Below are 15,771 nucleotides of genomic sequence, written 5' to 3'. Positions count from 1 at the left end.
TCAGTTCCAGTTCCAAAACAAAAACAAACCAGTGGGCGAGTGGAGAGTCTCGTCTTGATCGAATCAGCGTGTTTATGACGGCTGAACCTCTTGTCGGGCTAAGCCAAAAAAATTAACTCAATTATTTGGATCTTTAAAGCTTTAAATCGTTTTAAATACTTGCCCGAAAATAATTCTGAAGAATTTTTCATTATTTTGGTTCAGTTCTAGAGACGAGTAAACTTGCGATATGCAAGCAGTGGCGATAGTATCGACAACGTAGCGTTGCCACTCTGTTTCTTTTGGTACTTTTTGCACATCACTAAGCTTGCAGCAAAATGGCACCTGCTTTAAAGTATATAAAGTAAATAGGTATATACATATATATATATATGTATATTTTTTTCTTTATGTATCACAACTCTTTTTTGTTCGAGCCTTGAAAAATTAGAAAGGGACAACTAGTCTCCGACACTTCCCCTCAAAATGCGTCTGCATACGATCGAAAATTCTAGAAGTATCTGAAAATAATTTTGGCGGGGCTTGCAATAAACATATATGTATGTATGAATGTATGTATGATGTACATATGTATGTTTTGCAAGCCCCATGTTCATATGTATGAGTATACACATGGATGAGTTTTCAGGGAAACATGCCTTCTTGGGGTTTTTTTTAATTAGAAAATGGCTATTTGGAGAAACCCCCAACTTTTCAATAAAGAAATGAGAAATATTTTGTTATTAAAAGTCTTTTTTGTAAGGTGAGTGTGTGGGTTTTTATAATATGTCTTTGTTGGTTTATTATGAAATATATAACATACATATGTATATCTGTCTTTATATATTTTCTTGAAAAATTAGAAAGGGACAACTAGTCTATCGTTACTTCCCCTCAAAATGCGTCTGCATACGATCAAAAATTCTGGAAGCGTCTGAAAATAATTTTGGCGGCGTTTCCAATACACATGTGAGTTTTCACATACATGTCTCTCTGGCCGCCATTTTGTTTTTCCTCATTCCTTCATTCGTCTTTGGCGTCCATTTTCTTTTTCATCAGAAAATGGCTATTTTGAGAAAATCCCGATTTTTTCCCCGAAAAAAATATTTTATTAAAAAGAGTATTTGTTTTAGGAATGTGCGTTTTTATTCTGTTGGTTTGGTTTTTGTTTAATCTATTACATTTTAGGTGTTTGTGGGCATTGGGAATATTGTTGTATGTGTATGTGTAATGTGATTTTTGTGTGTGTGTATGAAGGTGTATGATTGTGATTTTTGTGTGTGTGAATGGGAATGTGTATGATTGTGATTTTTATGTGTGTGTCTTATGCGAATTTTGTGTGTGTGTATGTGAATGCATATGATTGTGATTATGATTTGTGTATGTGATTTTTGTGTGTGATTTTTGGTTTACAGTTTTTGGTTTTGGTTGGATTTTTTTGTAGCGCACATGGTAGTTTGAGTATTTAAAATGTTAATATTAAATGTTGTGTATAATATATGGATTAGTGAATAAATCGAAGGCACAAAGTTTACAGCGTCAAATTTATAGCAATTTGTTGTTGTTTTTGCGAAAAGATCTGTGGCTGCAGCACTCGGTCCACCACGTGATTACTCCTCCTTGTCATCGCTCTCGTCGTCAGCCGATGTTTTGGGCTTTTTAATTTTGAGTTCCAGATGTTCTAATAGAGAGTCCATGCCCTCGGAAGCGGCACGTTTGGTGGCTTTCTTACCACTGGTCGATGCGCCTGCGCTTGAGTCCGAAGATCGGGCATTTTCCTGTAAACAAAGTTTTATATTTACAAGTCCCCCTACATAATATCCCCCATATTTGTGGCCATTCACCAAACTTACCTCAGTCCACGATTCGCCGGTAACTGATGCACGTCTACCGCCTGGTCCGCCACGTGAATTCTCCTTGGGAGCCCCAACAGATTCGGTATCAACATTCGATAGCAACTCCGACAGCGGAGTGGCGCAACGCAGTGCCTGCTTGCGAGTCATCGGTTTCGAAGAGATCTTGGCCTTGCCATCGGCCTTCTTGCTGCATGATGGTTTCTCCTTCAAAGCATTTTCAATTTCATTCTCAATGTCGCTATAGTCAGAAAGAGGCTTGTCCAACTCATGCTCCTCCGCAGCCAATTCCTTATCAATCTCATCATCCGAGTTCGAATTGCTATTTGCGAATGCTTTTTCGATCTCATCATCGGTGTTGCCACCAGCATCGTTTAGGTGTCCACGAAAGATAGAATCATCCAGCTCTTGGCTCTCATCGTCTTTCTTATCTGAATCTTTAGCCACGGCTTTTTCTGGTTTTTTCTCTGATTCGGCCGTCTCCTTAGCCTCGGTAGTGTCTTCGTCACTGGTGAACTTTTCCTCATCGGAAGACTCGATGCGCTCGGTAGTCTCAAGTTCTAGAGCAGCAGCCACGCTAGGAGGATTCGGCTGTTCAGCCAATGGCTCCTCAAGAACCTCATCCCGAGGAACTTCACCAACCTCAGCCTCCGGATCCTCCGCGGATCGAACCTCACTTTCTTTGAGGACTACGTCCATTGTCAAATGAGTTTTCTTTCGATTTAGAAAATAAACTGTTTTAAGGGATGGACTTGTTAAGAAAACACAAAAACTTTCACCAAAAACAAAAAAAAGCTATTACCGAAGCTGATGTTTGAAGATTACTTACGACCTTCTCCGGATGCCGTCGAAGACGAAATGAACGAGTGTCACCAGAACGGAAGCCCACGAAGTTGGGCGCAGTTAAGTTTCACGGAAATGTCACTTTGATGAACTGGTTCCCTACACGATATATACGATATTTCCGAAAGACGGTAACACTAGAGTCGTGCACAATTTAAGGAAAAGGCTTATATTATAGGAATTTTTTCTAAAATAATAGGAATTTCAGCTAAAATATTCCCATTTAAATATAAATTTTTTTGAACGATCGCGTTTTAGGTTTGGGATTATTAATTATTATGTTTTTATAAAAAACTTTTTTTTTTATAAAACATAAGTCCTTGTTCCAGGGCTGGTCCCACTAAGGCACTTATGGCTCATTAAAAACATATGTTTTTAGCTTTTTATCTTTAAAAAACATATGTTTTTTTATTTTATGAATTAGTTTTAACCTAAAGTTAGTCAGGAATATTAAATTATATTTAAGATTAGAATTCAAGACAAATTTTTTAGCATAGATTAGCTTTTTAAAGTTAATATTTATATAGCTATTTAGCTTTTTTTTTAATTAGGCTGATTTATGTTTTGAATATACGATATTAAAGCTAGTGGTGTACTTTTATAACACTACACGGGTACTTTTCTAACACTTTTTCTTGTCCACCCCCAGTTTGATGTTTTCTTTTTTTAATTAATAAATAAATAATAATTTTATAATCATTTTTAAGAGTTGTTTTCTATAAAATTATTTTTGTTTAATTTGTATTAATAATAGAATATTACTTGCAACTTGGTGGCTTGCAAGAAGAGACCTACAAACAAATATTAGGTCTTTGTTTTTAAAAAAAAGCTGACCCAGCTTGCTAAATTTTATAAAAAAAGCATAGTAAAATATTTTTAATTTATTTTTTAGTCATAATATAAAATACTAAAACCACTTCTCAAAACAAAGTGCATCTGTAGTATTTTTGGCGCCACTAAAAAGCCCTAATTGGTAAGTTCTTAGGTCCGATCGTGTAGTTAGGCCTTTATGTCGTTAAACACGTTTTAAAAATTATCCCAATGGTTTAAATTAAGTGAAATTAAAATATTTAAAGCCCCAATTAAAGTGATAAGTTAATTTCTTTACTTACCTCTTAGAATCTTCTTGTCGCGATGTCCATGGCATCGGTATCCCTGGCATCCGCGTTTCTGGAGCAACGTGGGGCAGTGCTTGCCACCATTTTGGGCCGCCTGTAGGATTTGGCGGGTGCGGGTCATCATGCCGGTGCCGCAACTCTTGTCGCACTCACTCCAGGCACCCCAGTCGCCCACCTGGCAGTCCAGCACTGCAAGAAAAGATCAAAGTTTGGTTAGTTTTTGGGGCCAGAAAGTCCAAAATCGAAGATGTTGGGGGCCTATAATAGGGTTGGGGAATGGCTCTTGACACGCCCTGCTTGGGCCCCTTGAGCGCGCTCTCAAGTTTTTTAATTAAAATGCTGCAATGGGAAAATTAATTAAAATCCATACGCCTTGATTGCACTTCTTGCCGTCCAAGGTCCACGTTCGCAATCCATGCCTTCACTGCATTGGCCAGCTAGCCCAGCCACCCACTTTGGCCCATAAACCCCAAGCCATCACCCAACTGTGGTTAGGTGTTAATCAAGCTCCACAAGTCGCCCCACATTTAGTGGTCCCCCTCGCCCGCCCCAGGCAGTCTGCAGAGCGTGGCGAGGCGCTAATGAAGCCGCAAAAAGCTTGCCACAAACGAATTGCAATTCGTTGCCTTCCATCATGCCTGTTTGCTCAGCTGTTGCATGGAGCTGGGAATAATCTTTATGGCTAAAATGTTTGGACCTGGCCGGGGGTCATATACATAGCTTATTGGTCAGAAAATATATAGCCTTTGATTCATTTCAGAGGAACTAGCCAGCGGAGGAAGCCTCAAGGTTCGAACTTCGAGATCCGAGGAGTGGAGATGAGGTTTCTATTAAAATTTTATTTATTTTTAATTTAAATTTATTGTTTCTTTTAATTTTAGGTAGTCTATTAAAATAATATCTTTAAGAACCAAGGTCTCTAAGGTAAGATACATCCTAAAACCTTCTCCCAAAAATATCCTTCATTAAATAATCAACAAACTTTGCATTCCAGCTGGTCTATTGGCAAATTTCGAGGGATTTTTAATGGCTATCTGCATATATCCTGGAGGACGAGGATTCGTTCCAAGTGATTTGCCCAAAGGCAATATCCTGCCGGCATGGCATTGGAGGATGAGGATAATTTCGCGCAGTGCACAAAGGCAATTTCTATTTTCATTTTACACTTTGCCTCCTGGCAGCCCTGCCGGTCCTGCTGGTGCTGCTGGTCCTGCTGGTGGTTCCCCCCTTTTCTGACATTTCCTGGCCACCGTGGCAGTAACCGTTCGCGCCCCCCTTATCATGCCATTGGCTTTTTATTGTGGCCGGCGTGGAATTAACAACAAAAAAAAAAGGCACACAGCACCACAGCACAGTACAGCACAGCACAGAGCTGCTGAAAAGGACGAAAAGGACAAGAAGGCGTCGTCGCTGGAGTCGCGAACAAAGCGCCCAGGATAATAGAACTAAGTGCAGGCGCCGCTAGATGACAGCTCTGGAGGGTGGAATAAAACTAAAGTAGTTAAAATTATGATTGCATTGGCTCTGGCCTGGCTTCAGCTTCTCATTTCCACCTCCTTGTTGGTTGGATCCTTTTTGGTCCTTTTGCCCCGACTTGGGACGCTGGCGGTGGAGCTGCTGGAGGAACTGCTGGAGGAGCTGCTGGTGGTGTTGGAGCGTTTAGCATATTGTACCAAGCCCATGAATGCGAATGCGGGCAAAGTTTCGCCACAGCCAAGGACTTTGGAGCTGCTACTACACTCTGAGAAATATTATGTGACACTATGCTAGGTCTTCACTACTAATCCTAGTAGTTTTTTTTGCAGTGCTGGGGCTGCGCTTGTTGTGGCAATAAATGGCATTATGCTGCTTAGCAATCATGCCACTTGATTGTTGTGGCGCAGCGACAAGGAGCTGAAAATTAGATGGCCAGCCAGAACCAGGAGGCAGGAGGATGCAGGCGGCACTTGGACGCCTTATACCTGACCCCAAAAGGATAATGAAAATGGCCAATAGGACTCAGTTCCTGGCGCTGCGATAATTGAGGACAGGACTGTTGGAAACAGATTTCTGATTCGGCTTATGGTTAATGGTTGATGGTATTGTAATGATTGCTTTCCTTTCTTTAAAGAGAAGGACCTTTAAGGCTCTATTATCCTAATAATCTCTCTCTCTGTTGTCCTAGAAACTCCATCTCTAAAGCCAAAAAAAAACAGGACCATAACATTTCAGAATCGCAGCAGATGCACTCGACTGGAGTACTTGTCATTGGCTTGTTGCAGATTCCAATGCCATTATTGCTGAATGCTGGATGTTGCATGTTGCAAGCTGTGACTGTGCCACTGCAACTGCATTTCCTTGGGGGCTCATATGCACCGCATAACTCACTGTCCGACGCTGTGGGAGTTGGGGCGAGACTGTTGCCCAGGACATGGTCAGCAGAGGAGGCAGCTGGGCAACTGGAAACTGGAAAATACTCGCCACAAGGCATGCCACGCCAGGCCGCAACACCAGGCCAGGCCGCAGGGTTATTTGTGGTCAGCGAAGTAAAACAAATGGCGTCAAATGCGGCTGCCGGTTATTTTGGCGATGCACTTCAAGAATTTCCAGCATATTTTTCGGCCCAAAATGAACAAGGACTAGGAGCCAGAAAGGACCTTAAATAGTGAGTTTCATCGCAAAAATATGTATTTTTTAAGCTTTAAAGGTCTTAATAAGAGTATCATCTATATTTTAGTACCTAATACTAACTAGTTATTTTCCAAGTGTGATATTTGAACAGCGCTTTTGTTCCACTGGTTGGTTCTTGTGTGTGTGTCCTGTTGTCGACTGGCCTGTCCTGCAGTGTGTCCTTTGGACAAGTCAAGTAAAGTCAAACAATTGCTGCTGACAAACTCAAGTGCGCTAGATAAGCGGCCAAAAAAAAAAGGGACACTGAAATGTGGCAACAGCTGTGCCACCGACTCTAATTACATAACAAGAGACGGCGTTGTTGCCTCATTTCTGGCACTTGGTTAAATTTCGATAATCCTCTATAAGGCACTGATATTGTCTAGAATGCAGTGGCAAGGACTATATCTTTCTCTCAGTGATGGATATTCGAAAGGCAGTTGCTGCAGCCGCAGGAACATCGAGTGTTGTCATAACAATAACTGAAACTTGCTTCCAAAATACTTTGGCTTTTGTGAAGTTTATCGGCAGCAAGTTCCTTGCCACTTCTATCCCTTATCCCTTATGCCACATGCCACACAGCAGCCAGGCTGGTGGCATGTTGGTAGCACGTGTCATACAATATTGGTAAAGTTTTTACCCAAAAATACTCTTAAACTAGCAACTGTTTTGGCAACATCTATCGAATGGTTTCTTAATTCAATTGCGAAATTACAATTACATGCTAGATATTGTAATTAATATAAGCCATGAGTGCTGGGGAAGCTGCCAATATTCCAGCAACTGGTTGGGATGAGGGGCTAGACCTGACCTAACCACCTAGCCAACTTGGCACTTGTCCAAAAATATCCACCAACTGTGTTTGAGTTAAGGCTTTAAAAGTTGAGAGCATTTTCTTGGGCCTTTAAAAAAAAATTGATAAATCCAATTAGGAGGATAGATTCCCTGGGCATATCCCTGGGCTTTGTTTTCGATTTTAAAAATAGAATAAAATATAGAAATATTCATGAAATGTCTGGACTCTCCTCGAGTGAAAAATCTGAAATGAAATTTTGTTTAAACTTGCTGGTCGGCATTCTTGTTGCACTTAATATTTATGGCATAGCTGCACTTAATTAAATCCCCTGACAAGCAACTAAAATAAAACTCTTTGATATGCTGCCAAGCCAAGCCAACCCACTCACCCACTCTCGACTATATAAGCCACTGCATTGGCTGAACTTTGTTTTCTGGACACTCCATGTGCTAAAGTATATTACTTTGGCTTGGCTTCTGCCACGACAAAGTTATAATAGACCTTTTTGCCAGAGCACCCGGCAAGGACCAGGGGCGTCGCTAACAGGGCAGGTGGAGGTGGCGGTGTAGGGGCGGTGCACTAAAAGCGGCTGAAAAGCGGCACAAAGCCAGCTCAGCGTGCGTGTGTGGCGGGGGCGGAGGCGGAGGCGGCGACGTGCCACGGCCAACACGGCGGATACGTAACGTTCTACGTCCAATTGCAAATGCGTGAAAGTTGGGTGGTTGGGTGACTGGGTGGTTGGATGGCTGGGTAGTTGGGTGGTTGGGTGGTTGACTTGTTGTGGTGGCAACACTTAATGCAAATTACAATTTTCTAGGCTTGCTGGATGGGAGGGAGGTGATGGGGGTGGTCCTGTACCTGAACCTCCCTACCTGTACAGTCCAATTACCCAGACGACCTCGACACATAACCTTCCTTTTAATGAAAATACAACAAAACCAAAAGCCAGAAAAGCTTGCTACTGGAATGGATATTCAGAGGCTCTTTCGGGGGTTCTATACTCTAAAATATTGAAATGGTCTCTCAGTTATAAGATGTAGTTTGGGAAAGAGACTAACAGACAAGCAAGCAGACTTTTTGTCCATTTTTCCGTGAGGGGATCCCTTGCAAATGGAGTTTTCCCCTATAGGGCCCATGGGAATTGCTATATCTTCGTCAATTCTCATCCGATTCTCAAGCGGAGCACCTTAAACGATTTCTGGATCGATTCTCCATCATTCTGCATCAAAATCCAGATACAAAATATTTTTTAGATTTTTTGTCCATTTTTCGTGAGGGGATCCCTGAAAATGGGGTTTTCCCCTATGGGGCCCACGGGGATGACTATATCTTCGCCAATTCTCATCCGATTCTCAAGCGGAGTACCTTAAACGATTTCTGGGTCGATTCTCCACCATTCTGCATCAAAATCCTGAGACAAAATATTTTTTAGATTTTTTGTCCATTTTTCGTGAGGGGATCCCTGAAAATGGGGTTTTCCCCTATGGGGCCCACGGGGATGACTATATCTTCGCCAATTCTCATCCGATTCTCAAGCGGAGTACCTTAAACGATTTCTGGATCGATTTGCTACCATTCTGCATCAAAATCCAGATACAAAATATTTTTTAGATTTTTTGTCCATTTTTCGTGAGGGGATCCCTGAAAATGGGGTTTTCCCCTATGGGGCCCACTGTGATGGCTATATCTTTGCCAATTCTCATCCGATTCTCAAGCGGAGTACCTTAAACGATTTTTGGATTGATTTGCCAGCATTCTGCATCAAAATCTAGATACAAAATATTTTTTAGATTTTTTGTCCATTTTTCCTGATGGGATCCTTTGAAAATGGGGTTTTCCCCTATGGGGCCCACGGGGATGACTATATCTTCGCCAATTCTCATCCGATTCTCAAGCGGAGTACCTTAAACGATTTCTGGATCGATTTGCTACCATTCTGCATCAAAATCCAGATACAAAATATTTTTTAGATTTTTTGTCCATTTTTCGTGAGGGGATCCCTGAAAATGGGGTTTTCCCCTATGGGGCCCACGGGGATGGCTATATCTTTGCCAATTCTCATCCGATTCTCAAGCGGAGTACCTTAAACGATTTCTGGATCGATTCTCCATCATTCTGCATCAAAATCCATATACAAAATATTTTTTAGATTTTTTGTCCATTTTTCGTGAGGGGATCCCTGAAAATGGGGTTTTCCCCTATGGGGCCCACGGGGATGACTATATCTTCGCCAATTCTCATCCGATTCTCAAGCGGAGTACCTTAAACGATTTCTGGATCGATTCTCCATCATTCTGCATCAAAATCCAGATACAAAATATTTTTTAGATTTTTTGTCCATTTTTCGTGAGGGGATCCCTGAAAATGGGGTTTTCCCCTATAGGGCCCACGGGGTTGGCTATATCTTCGCCAATTCTTATCCGATTCTCAAGCGGAGTACCTTAAACGATTTCTGGGTCGATACCCCTCTGCAATGGTAAAAAATATTCACCAAAGCATCTAAAAATATTTCCAAAAACATACACTCTCCCAAACTTGAAGCATTTAAACCAAAACTTCGTATGTGTAGTCGCAGTGGTTGGCAATACGCCCTCACAGGTGTTCTAGCTGGCTGGCTGACTGGCCAACATCTGGCCAAGAGACCAAGGCCAATGACTGGTCTCGAAAAGCCAAGCTGGCAAATGCATTTGCAAAATAATGAAACCTGAACAAACATGGCCCAAACATCGATATTGCGGGGGCTTGCGGTTAGGCAGGCAGCCAGGTAGGTAGGTAGGCAGTCTGGGACCTGGCCTGAGAATCTCTGGATTAGGTCAGCAATTACAATTTGGCTAATAGACTTGTTAGCCATGCACAAAGGCACTTCTCAAGCCGAAAACTTTCCCTCCACACACCAGTGTGTGTCTATGGGCGAGTGTGCAACTAATTTGACCAACTATTGCCGCCACCAGAAGGACATTTGGGCAGAAGGCCCCCCGAAAAACTTTTAGAGAGGAAGGGGAGGGAAGGGGCTGTGCTGTTGTGCCTGTTCAGGTCAGGGGTCACTGAGTGGTCACACAATTTGTCGGGGCATATGTGCTGAACTGCAGCTGAGTGCATGCCAATGGGTTTTTGGGCCATCAAAGGCCAGAAACCAAGTCAGTTACCCTAAAAAAAAAAAACTAAAACCCTACTAAACCGATATTCGATGCCAAGTCAGGCAGGCAGGCGGGGGGGCATGAAAAATTCAAATTTGCTTTTTCTCCATTCACGTGTCAATCGGAATGTTAACCCTTGACGACCATAGTCGCTTCTCAATCGTTAGGTTGTGGCTCCTGCCTCGCTTTTGGTTCCTTTTTTTTTTGGTTTCCTGACGGTGGAAAGTCCATTAACAGTCCCGAAACTCGATCAACGGCGTTGCCAGTTGGCGACAATCCACTTAGGGGGCAACTCTGGGAGATGAAACTTGCGAGAATATGTTGAAAAATGCTTTAAGGTGAAAGATACTATTTTCAAAGTCGATATAACTAAGATCTGTTACTATAATCATGTTTTCTTGGTTATGGTTCCTGTTCTTAGATGCCTTGGTTAATCAATGGCGTTGCCAGTAGGCTTCAATCCACCTAGAGGGCAACTCTGGTTACTAAAAAGAGTCCCAAAATGTTGAAAAATCCTTCAAGATGATAGTTAACCTTTTAAAAATTGATAAACCCAAGATCTAATATTATATCTCACATTTCCCATGTTTCCTTAGCTACCTAGTACCTTCTACTGCGACTTTCTTGAAGGATATATGTATAAGGATATACATTTTCCCTTGTCAAGTTTTGTTGTGAATGGAATACCGAGTGGTAGCTGCTACAAAAATGTTCAATTTGTTGCAGACAATTGACTTTTATGTGCTGCTTGGCACGAAATACGAGACGACGGGCCATTCAAGGCGAGGGCTCTGGGTTACTCAGGATACTCAGGGGTCCTGAAGGGTCCTGGCATTCTTCCTGGTTTTTTGCTTTTTACGTGGCTCTTCCCCCTGGCTGGTCATCAAATTGAGCAGTAAAATCGACAAAAGCCGAAAGGGTTGTGCAAATTATTATTGCTATTATTACGACTATTACAAGTTGGTTGCCAGTTCCCAGTATACTGAGAAAAATACTTAAAAACTGATATGTCAGATAGTCTGTAGATTAAAATTTACTTTCTTTCAGTGTACAAAAAAAGGCCTGGTGTGTAAATCATTTTGAAGCAGATTACACGCTTTCAGCTCAAACTCAATAGCGAACCGAGTTCGCATAAATTCCCTTGGACTTTTAGGTGTTCGAGTGAGAAGTAGCACCCATATCCGGACGCCCCAATCCGGAGTGCATTGAGCCGGACTACTGCTGCGGGCATAAATAGGCTATTAATACAAAAATACCCTGCCCGAGCTTCGAATGCAAAACAGTTCGTTGGAAAAGTGTGCAAATAAAATGGATTGGAGTGGAGTGGAGTGGCATGGAGTCCTCCATCCTCCATCCTCCATCCTCCAGTTACTTAATGCAGCAACATGCGTCCGTAAACCAAGAATCGAAATCAGAATCCTTCTTCTCTCCACAAAATACATAAAACCAAAACCCTCTATTATATATATGTATGTATATACGTTGCGGTTACGGCAAATTGATTTTTATATGCTCGATTTATGTATTTCTCCGGCAGGGGCATACTTTTCGATGGGCTCTGTGCTGGAGCTCGGGCTCGGGCTATTTGGCCAGAGATAGTGACAGTTAAAAGTAATCGTCTGGCCAAAACGATTCCCAGAATTCTCAAGACCCCCTCGATTGAACTTCTTCAATCAATTGACTGTAAAATGTTTCAAATTATTCAGGAAATAATATGCTGCGGGGACAATTGAACAGATGTTTTGAATGAAAACTAATTTTCATTGAAAGTTATAAAAACTTGAAGTATTTTGTAATTAATTTTGGTATAGGGGAGTAATTAAGTTACGTTTTAAAGAGGACTTGTTTATACTTTCTTGGTTATTTAAATAAAATCTTGAAGAAAACTAGAGATCAGGGATCAAGAAGGAAACTCAGGGATTTGAACATCTTTTGGTGACGAATACTTTCCATAGTTGCCCTTAAAGCATAATTTAATCATGTTTATTTTTCTAATTTTTTTATACAGAATAATACCACTTCCAAAATGGGAAAGTACCCATGAAGTAACGACGTACCCCAAAATCTTTCAGTAACGAAAACTTTCTTTTGCAGTTTCTTAAGTCCTGAATTAATCATTTATATTCATTTCTAATGTTCTAATGTTTATATTATAAACTTATAAATATTATAACTACTATAAATATTATAAACATTTTATTCTAATATTTATTTTTGTTAATTCTTGTATATTCCCCTTTTAAACATAAAATGTGTTTCAATTATTGTTTTAATGATATAACACAAGATATTATTAATCTAATATTGCTTCTTTCTGTTTTTTTCAACGTTTTTTAAGGCACCCTAATTTCTAAGCCTTTTATTTAAAAAGAAAACCTTCTATAGCTTTCGTTAAAGCCTTTCCACAACCTTCACTGACACCTAAATAGTTAATGGTGGGTCAGTATCCATATCAATGGTAGATGGTGGCCACCACCACACTGGCCACCACCAGCTGACGGTGCAAGACAAACGATTTGCATAGAAGGCGACCAGATGAGAGGGTTCTCTTTGGGTCTTTTTTTTTTTTTGTTTTTTGGGGGAAAGCCTTGGGTCTCTTTTGTGCCAAAAAAAATAATTTTCGATGGCCAGCAGGCGCTGCCAGGCCACGCCTCCAGTCCAACAGCCCACCAGCCCTCCATAGTTATGAAACATTTATGGCAGGCCTCGTTGGGCAGACCGCAGGACCTCCTCACACCTCCACCTCCTCCTCCCTGTCCTCCTCCTCCTCCTAATCATAAAAAGCACAACAAATTGTCGACCGTTGAGTGGGTGGGAGAGAGTGTAGGGCATAAACAAAAAATACTGTTAAGGACCGGGGCCAGAAAAAGGAGAAAAGGATCCACTTTTGGCCGCTGGAAATTGTTGCCTTTTGTGCGCCACGGACACTAACAAGCCGCACTGGCTGAGACAAAGGGGGCCTCTTTGCATGTCGCGTTAAATCATGGCCTTTCCTGCTAATGAAGAGCCCACCATGTGCCATGAGCACCCACTCCGCTGTGCTTCTGCAGGACTCGGCGCCATCAAATTATAAAAAAAAATAAAAAAAAAATTGTTTCTGCAATTGCCAATTGACAAAAGGGTCCTGGCAAGTGGGGGGGACTTTGAAATATTTGCACAAAAAAAATAGAAATAAAAAACAAAACAATAATGGTCTCATATGTGCATAAATACTGAAAGAAAATACTAAAATACTGAAAAGTTAAATAAGAAGAATCATGATTGAAGAAGTCTGTATTGGTCCTGAAGGTTTGAGGTTAGAAATTGGGGTTTTTTTTAAAGTTATTCCTTTGGAAATAAAACAAGTTATATATTAAAACTAAAAATAACTATTTTTATTTCTCTGAAAACATTATTAAAATAATAATGGCCTTAAATATGCAATAATACTGAAAGGAAATACTATAATACTAAATATATGTAAAACAAGATGAAACATATATTTGAGGTTAGAAATTTAGGTTTTTTGAGATATCCCATGATGTGTCCTAATTTAGCACCCCTTAAGCTCAAACTAATATCAAAATTAAACAAAATACTGCAATTTTTCTCCGAGTGCATGGCTTGTTTAGTTTTATTCCATTTTTTCCCCTTTGGCTGGCAGTTTTGATTATGAATTTCGGTTGCTTGTTAGTTGGAAAATTGTTGGGAAACTTGAATTTGTCAAACTGAAAGGAAGTCCGCCTCCTCCCCCTCCGAACAGTTGGCCCCCCAAAACTGCAATGGATGTGGTGTGGCAAGATGTGTGTGTGTGTGTGTTTGTACACTTGGCCAGGCCATTGATGACTTAACCAGGTGACCGACAAAGCCAACAGCACACACACACACACTGAAAGCCAAGTGACCAGGACGGATAAAGGACGATGAGGGCGGCGTTGACTTTATTGATTTTTATGGCTCAGTGGATATGGCTAACCCCAGCAGTTGCCTTTGCCTTTGCATCCTTTGGGATGGACAGGACATTTCCCTGTGGACAGTCGGGGGGGAAAAACCCTTTGCTAAACATTTTCATTTTATGCCAGGCCCAGTAGTATCTGCCGCCATTTTGTGTCGATGGGTGGATGGGTCGATGGTTGGCTAACAAAATGTCATGCTATTTCTGACCCAACATGCCACATTTTTATTTATGCATGCTCTGCCACCCCCGACTGCCTGGCTGGCTATGGCCCAAACAAGTGTTGCCATTTATGCGGCCACAACTGTACCTCTTAAGGGGGGTTTCCAAAGCAAACGATAAATATTGATTGCGATCGAGCGTTACACTCGGGGGTTAATGTATCGCAATAATCGGGACAATCAATCAGTGCTTACTGGGTATCCCTGCGGTCGATTCACTCTAATTTTTTTTGCCATTTTATTAAACGCTTTCAAAGGTCAAATCCTTTTTGCTGCCTGGCTGTGATTTATTCAACTTTTCAACACTTTTCTTGGGGATTATGGAGGAGGGAAGGGATAGAGCTTGCAACTTACTTCTTGCAACTCATTCATATTCATTTGGTGTAAGCATTTTTCTCGCATCTTCCACTCACTTGGCGCAGTTGACACGAGAGAGTGCTTTGAACTTGCCACGAGTCCTGCCATACAGGACTACCCTGTGGAAACACACACTTGGAACGAATTAACAAAATAAACTAACAAATGCATAGCCATTCCTGGCCAGCTGTTGGCCATAAATATTTGTTGGCTTAATAAGATTGAAAGAAATCACAAAATTACATATACATTTTTTTGTTGTTGTTGTGGGTGGTTGGGGGGGGGGAAACAATTTGTTGTTATTACAAGAGTCCTGGCAACGGCTGTCCTAGCTGCCTCATTCAGTGGCATTTCTGGTCATTACAATCGTAAATTATTTTATTTTCTGCTAATTGCAGTTCCAGGAGAACGAGACACAGTCTCATTCTCTCTCTCGTATCGGCAATGCCGGCTTTTATTGCAGCTCATAAAGCAATTAATCCAAAATACCCCGATGGGGGTGTTTGGTCCTGAAAAGGACACTGTCCGCTGCCCAAAAGAGCCCAGAGTCCACAGTCCAGAGCCCAAAGCCCAGAGCCCAAAGCCCAAAGCCCATGGAGTAAAGCCCTGGTAACTAACCAACCAACTAAACTCGAACTCGACACTCGTTCGCTAATAGTTGACGCTGACCATTTCCAGGGATTAGCGGCCATGTCGTGCCACCAAAACATCCTTTTCCCCCAACCCCCCTCCCAAGCATCAAGAGGAGAGGTGCGACGGGTGTGTGGTAGTGTGTGTGTGGGGATAATTGTCAGCACTTGCCGGAGACCAATAACGAGGAATCCAATTGAAAGCATTTGAGCCGGATAGGACAGGGCAGGACAGGGCCGGACAACTGGAACTGG

General features: G+C 41.5%; 2 protein-coding genes across 3 annotated transcripts in view; both read right to left on the bottom strand.

The window, feature by feature from the left end:
* The window catches only part of vex (somatomedin B and thrombospondin type 1 domain containing protein vexed), an 88,791-nt gene that overhangs the window by 20,169 nt on the left and 52,851 nt on the right, over positions 1–15,771 (bottom strand). For both annotated transcript variants that reach the window (XM_017234221.3, XM_017234220.3), the window contains exon 3: positions 3,788–3,982. In XM_017234221.3, coding sequence (XP_017089710.2) covers positions 3,788–3,982 — 195 coding nt within the window. The remainder of the gene's footprint in view (positions 1–3,787; positions 3,983–15,771) is intronic.
* LOC108120515 (uncharacterized) lies at positions 1,123–2,715 on the bottom strand. The gene is made up of 3 exons (XM_070281798.1): positions 2,662–2,715; positions 1,833–2,546; positions 1,123–1,757 (listed from the first exon to the last, which is right to left on the bottom strand). The coding sequence occupies exons 2-3, from the start codon at positions 2,529–2,531 to the stop codon at positions 1,590–1,592; spliced, it is 867 nt and encodes a 288-aa protein (XP_070137899.1). The 5' UTR covers positions 2,532–2,546; positions 2,662–2,715; the 3' UTR covers positions 1,123–1,589.

The sequence above is a fragment of the Drosophila bipectinata genome, chromosome XL, assembly GCF_030179905.1.
Source record: "Drosophila bipectinata strain 14024-0381.07 chromosome XL, DbipHiC1v2, whole genome shotgun sequence".
NCBI classification, from domain to species: domain Eukaryota; kingdom Metazoa; phylum Arthropoda; class Insecta; order Diptera; family Drosophilidae; genus Drosophila; species Drosophila bipectinata.
The sequence above is the reverse complement of the archived record's forward strand: the minus strand, read 5'-3'. Positions and strand labels throughout refer to the sequence as shown.

Excerpts from the sequence above, each read along its gene's own strand:
- LOC108120515 (XM_070281798.1), bottom strand. The coding sequence starts at position 2,531 with ATGGACGTAGTCCTCAAAGAAAGTGAGGTTCGATCCGCGGAGGATCCG. Across the intron at positions 1,758-1,832 it reads CCGGCGAATCGTGGACTGAG|GAAAATGCCCGATCTTCGGA; the intron begins GTAAGTTTGGTG and ends CTTTGTTTACAG.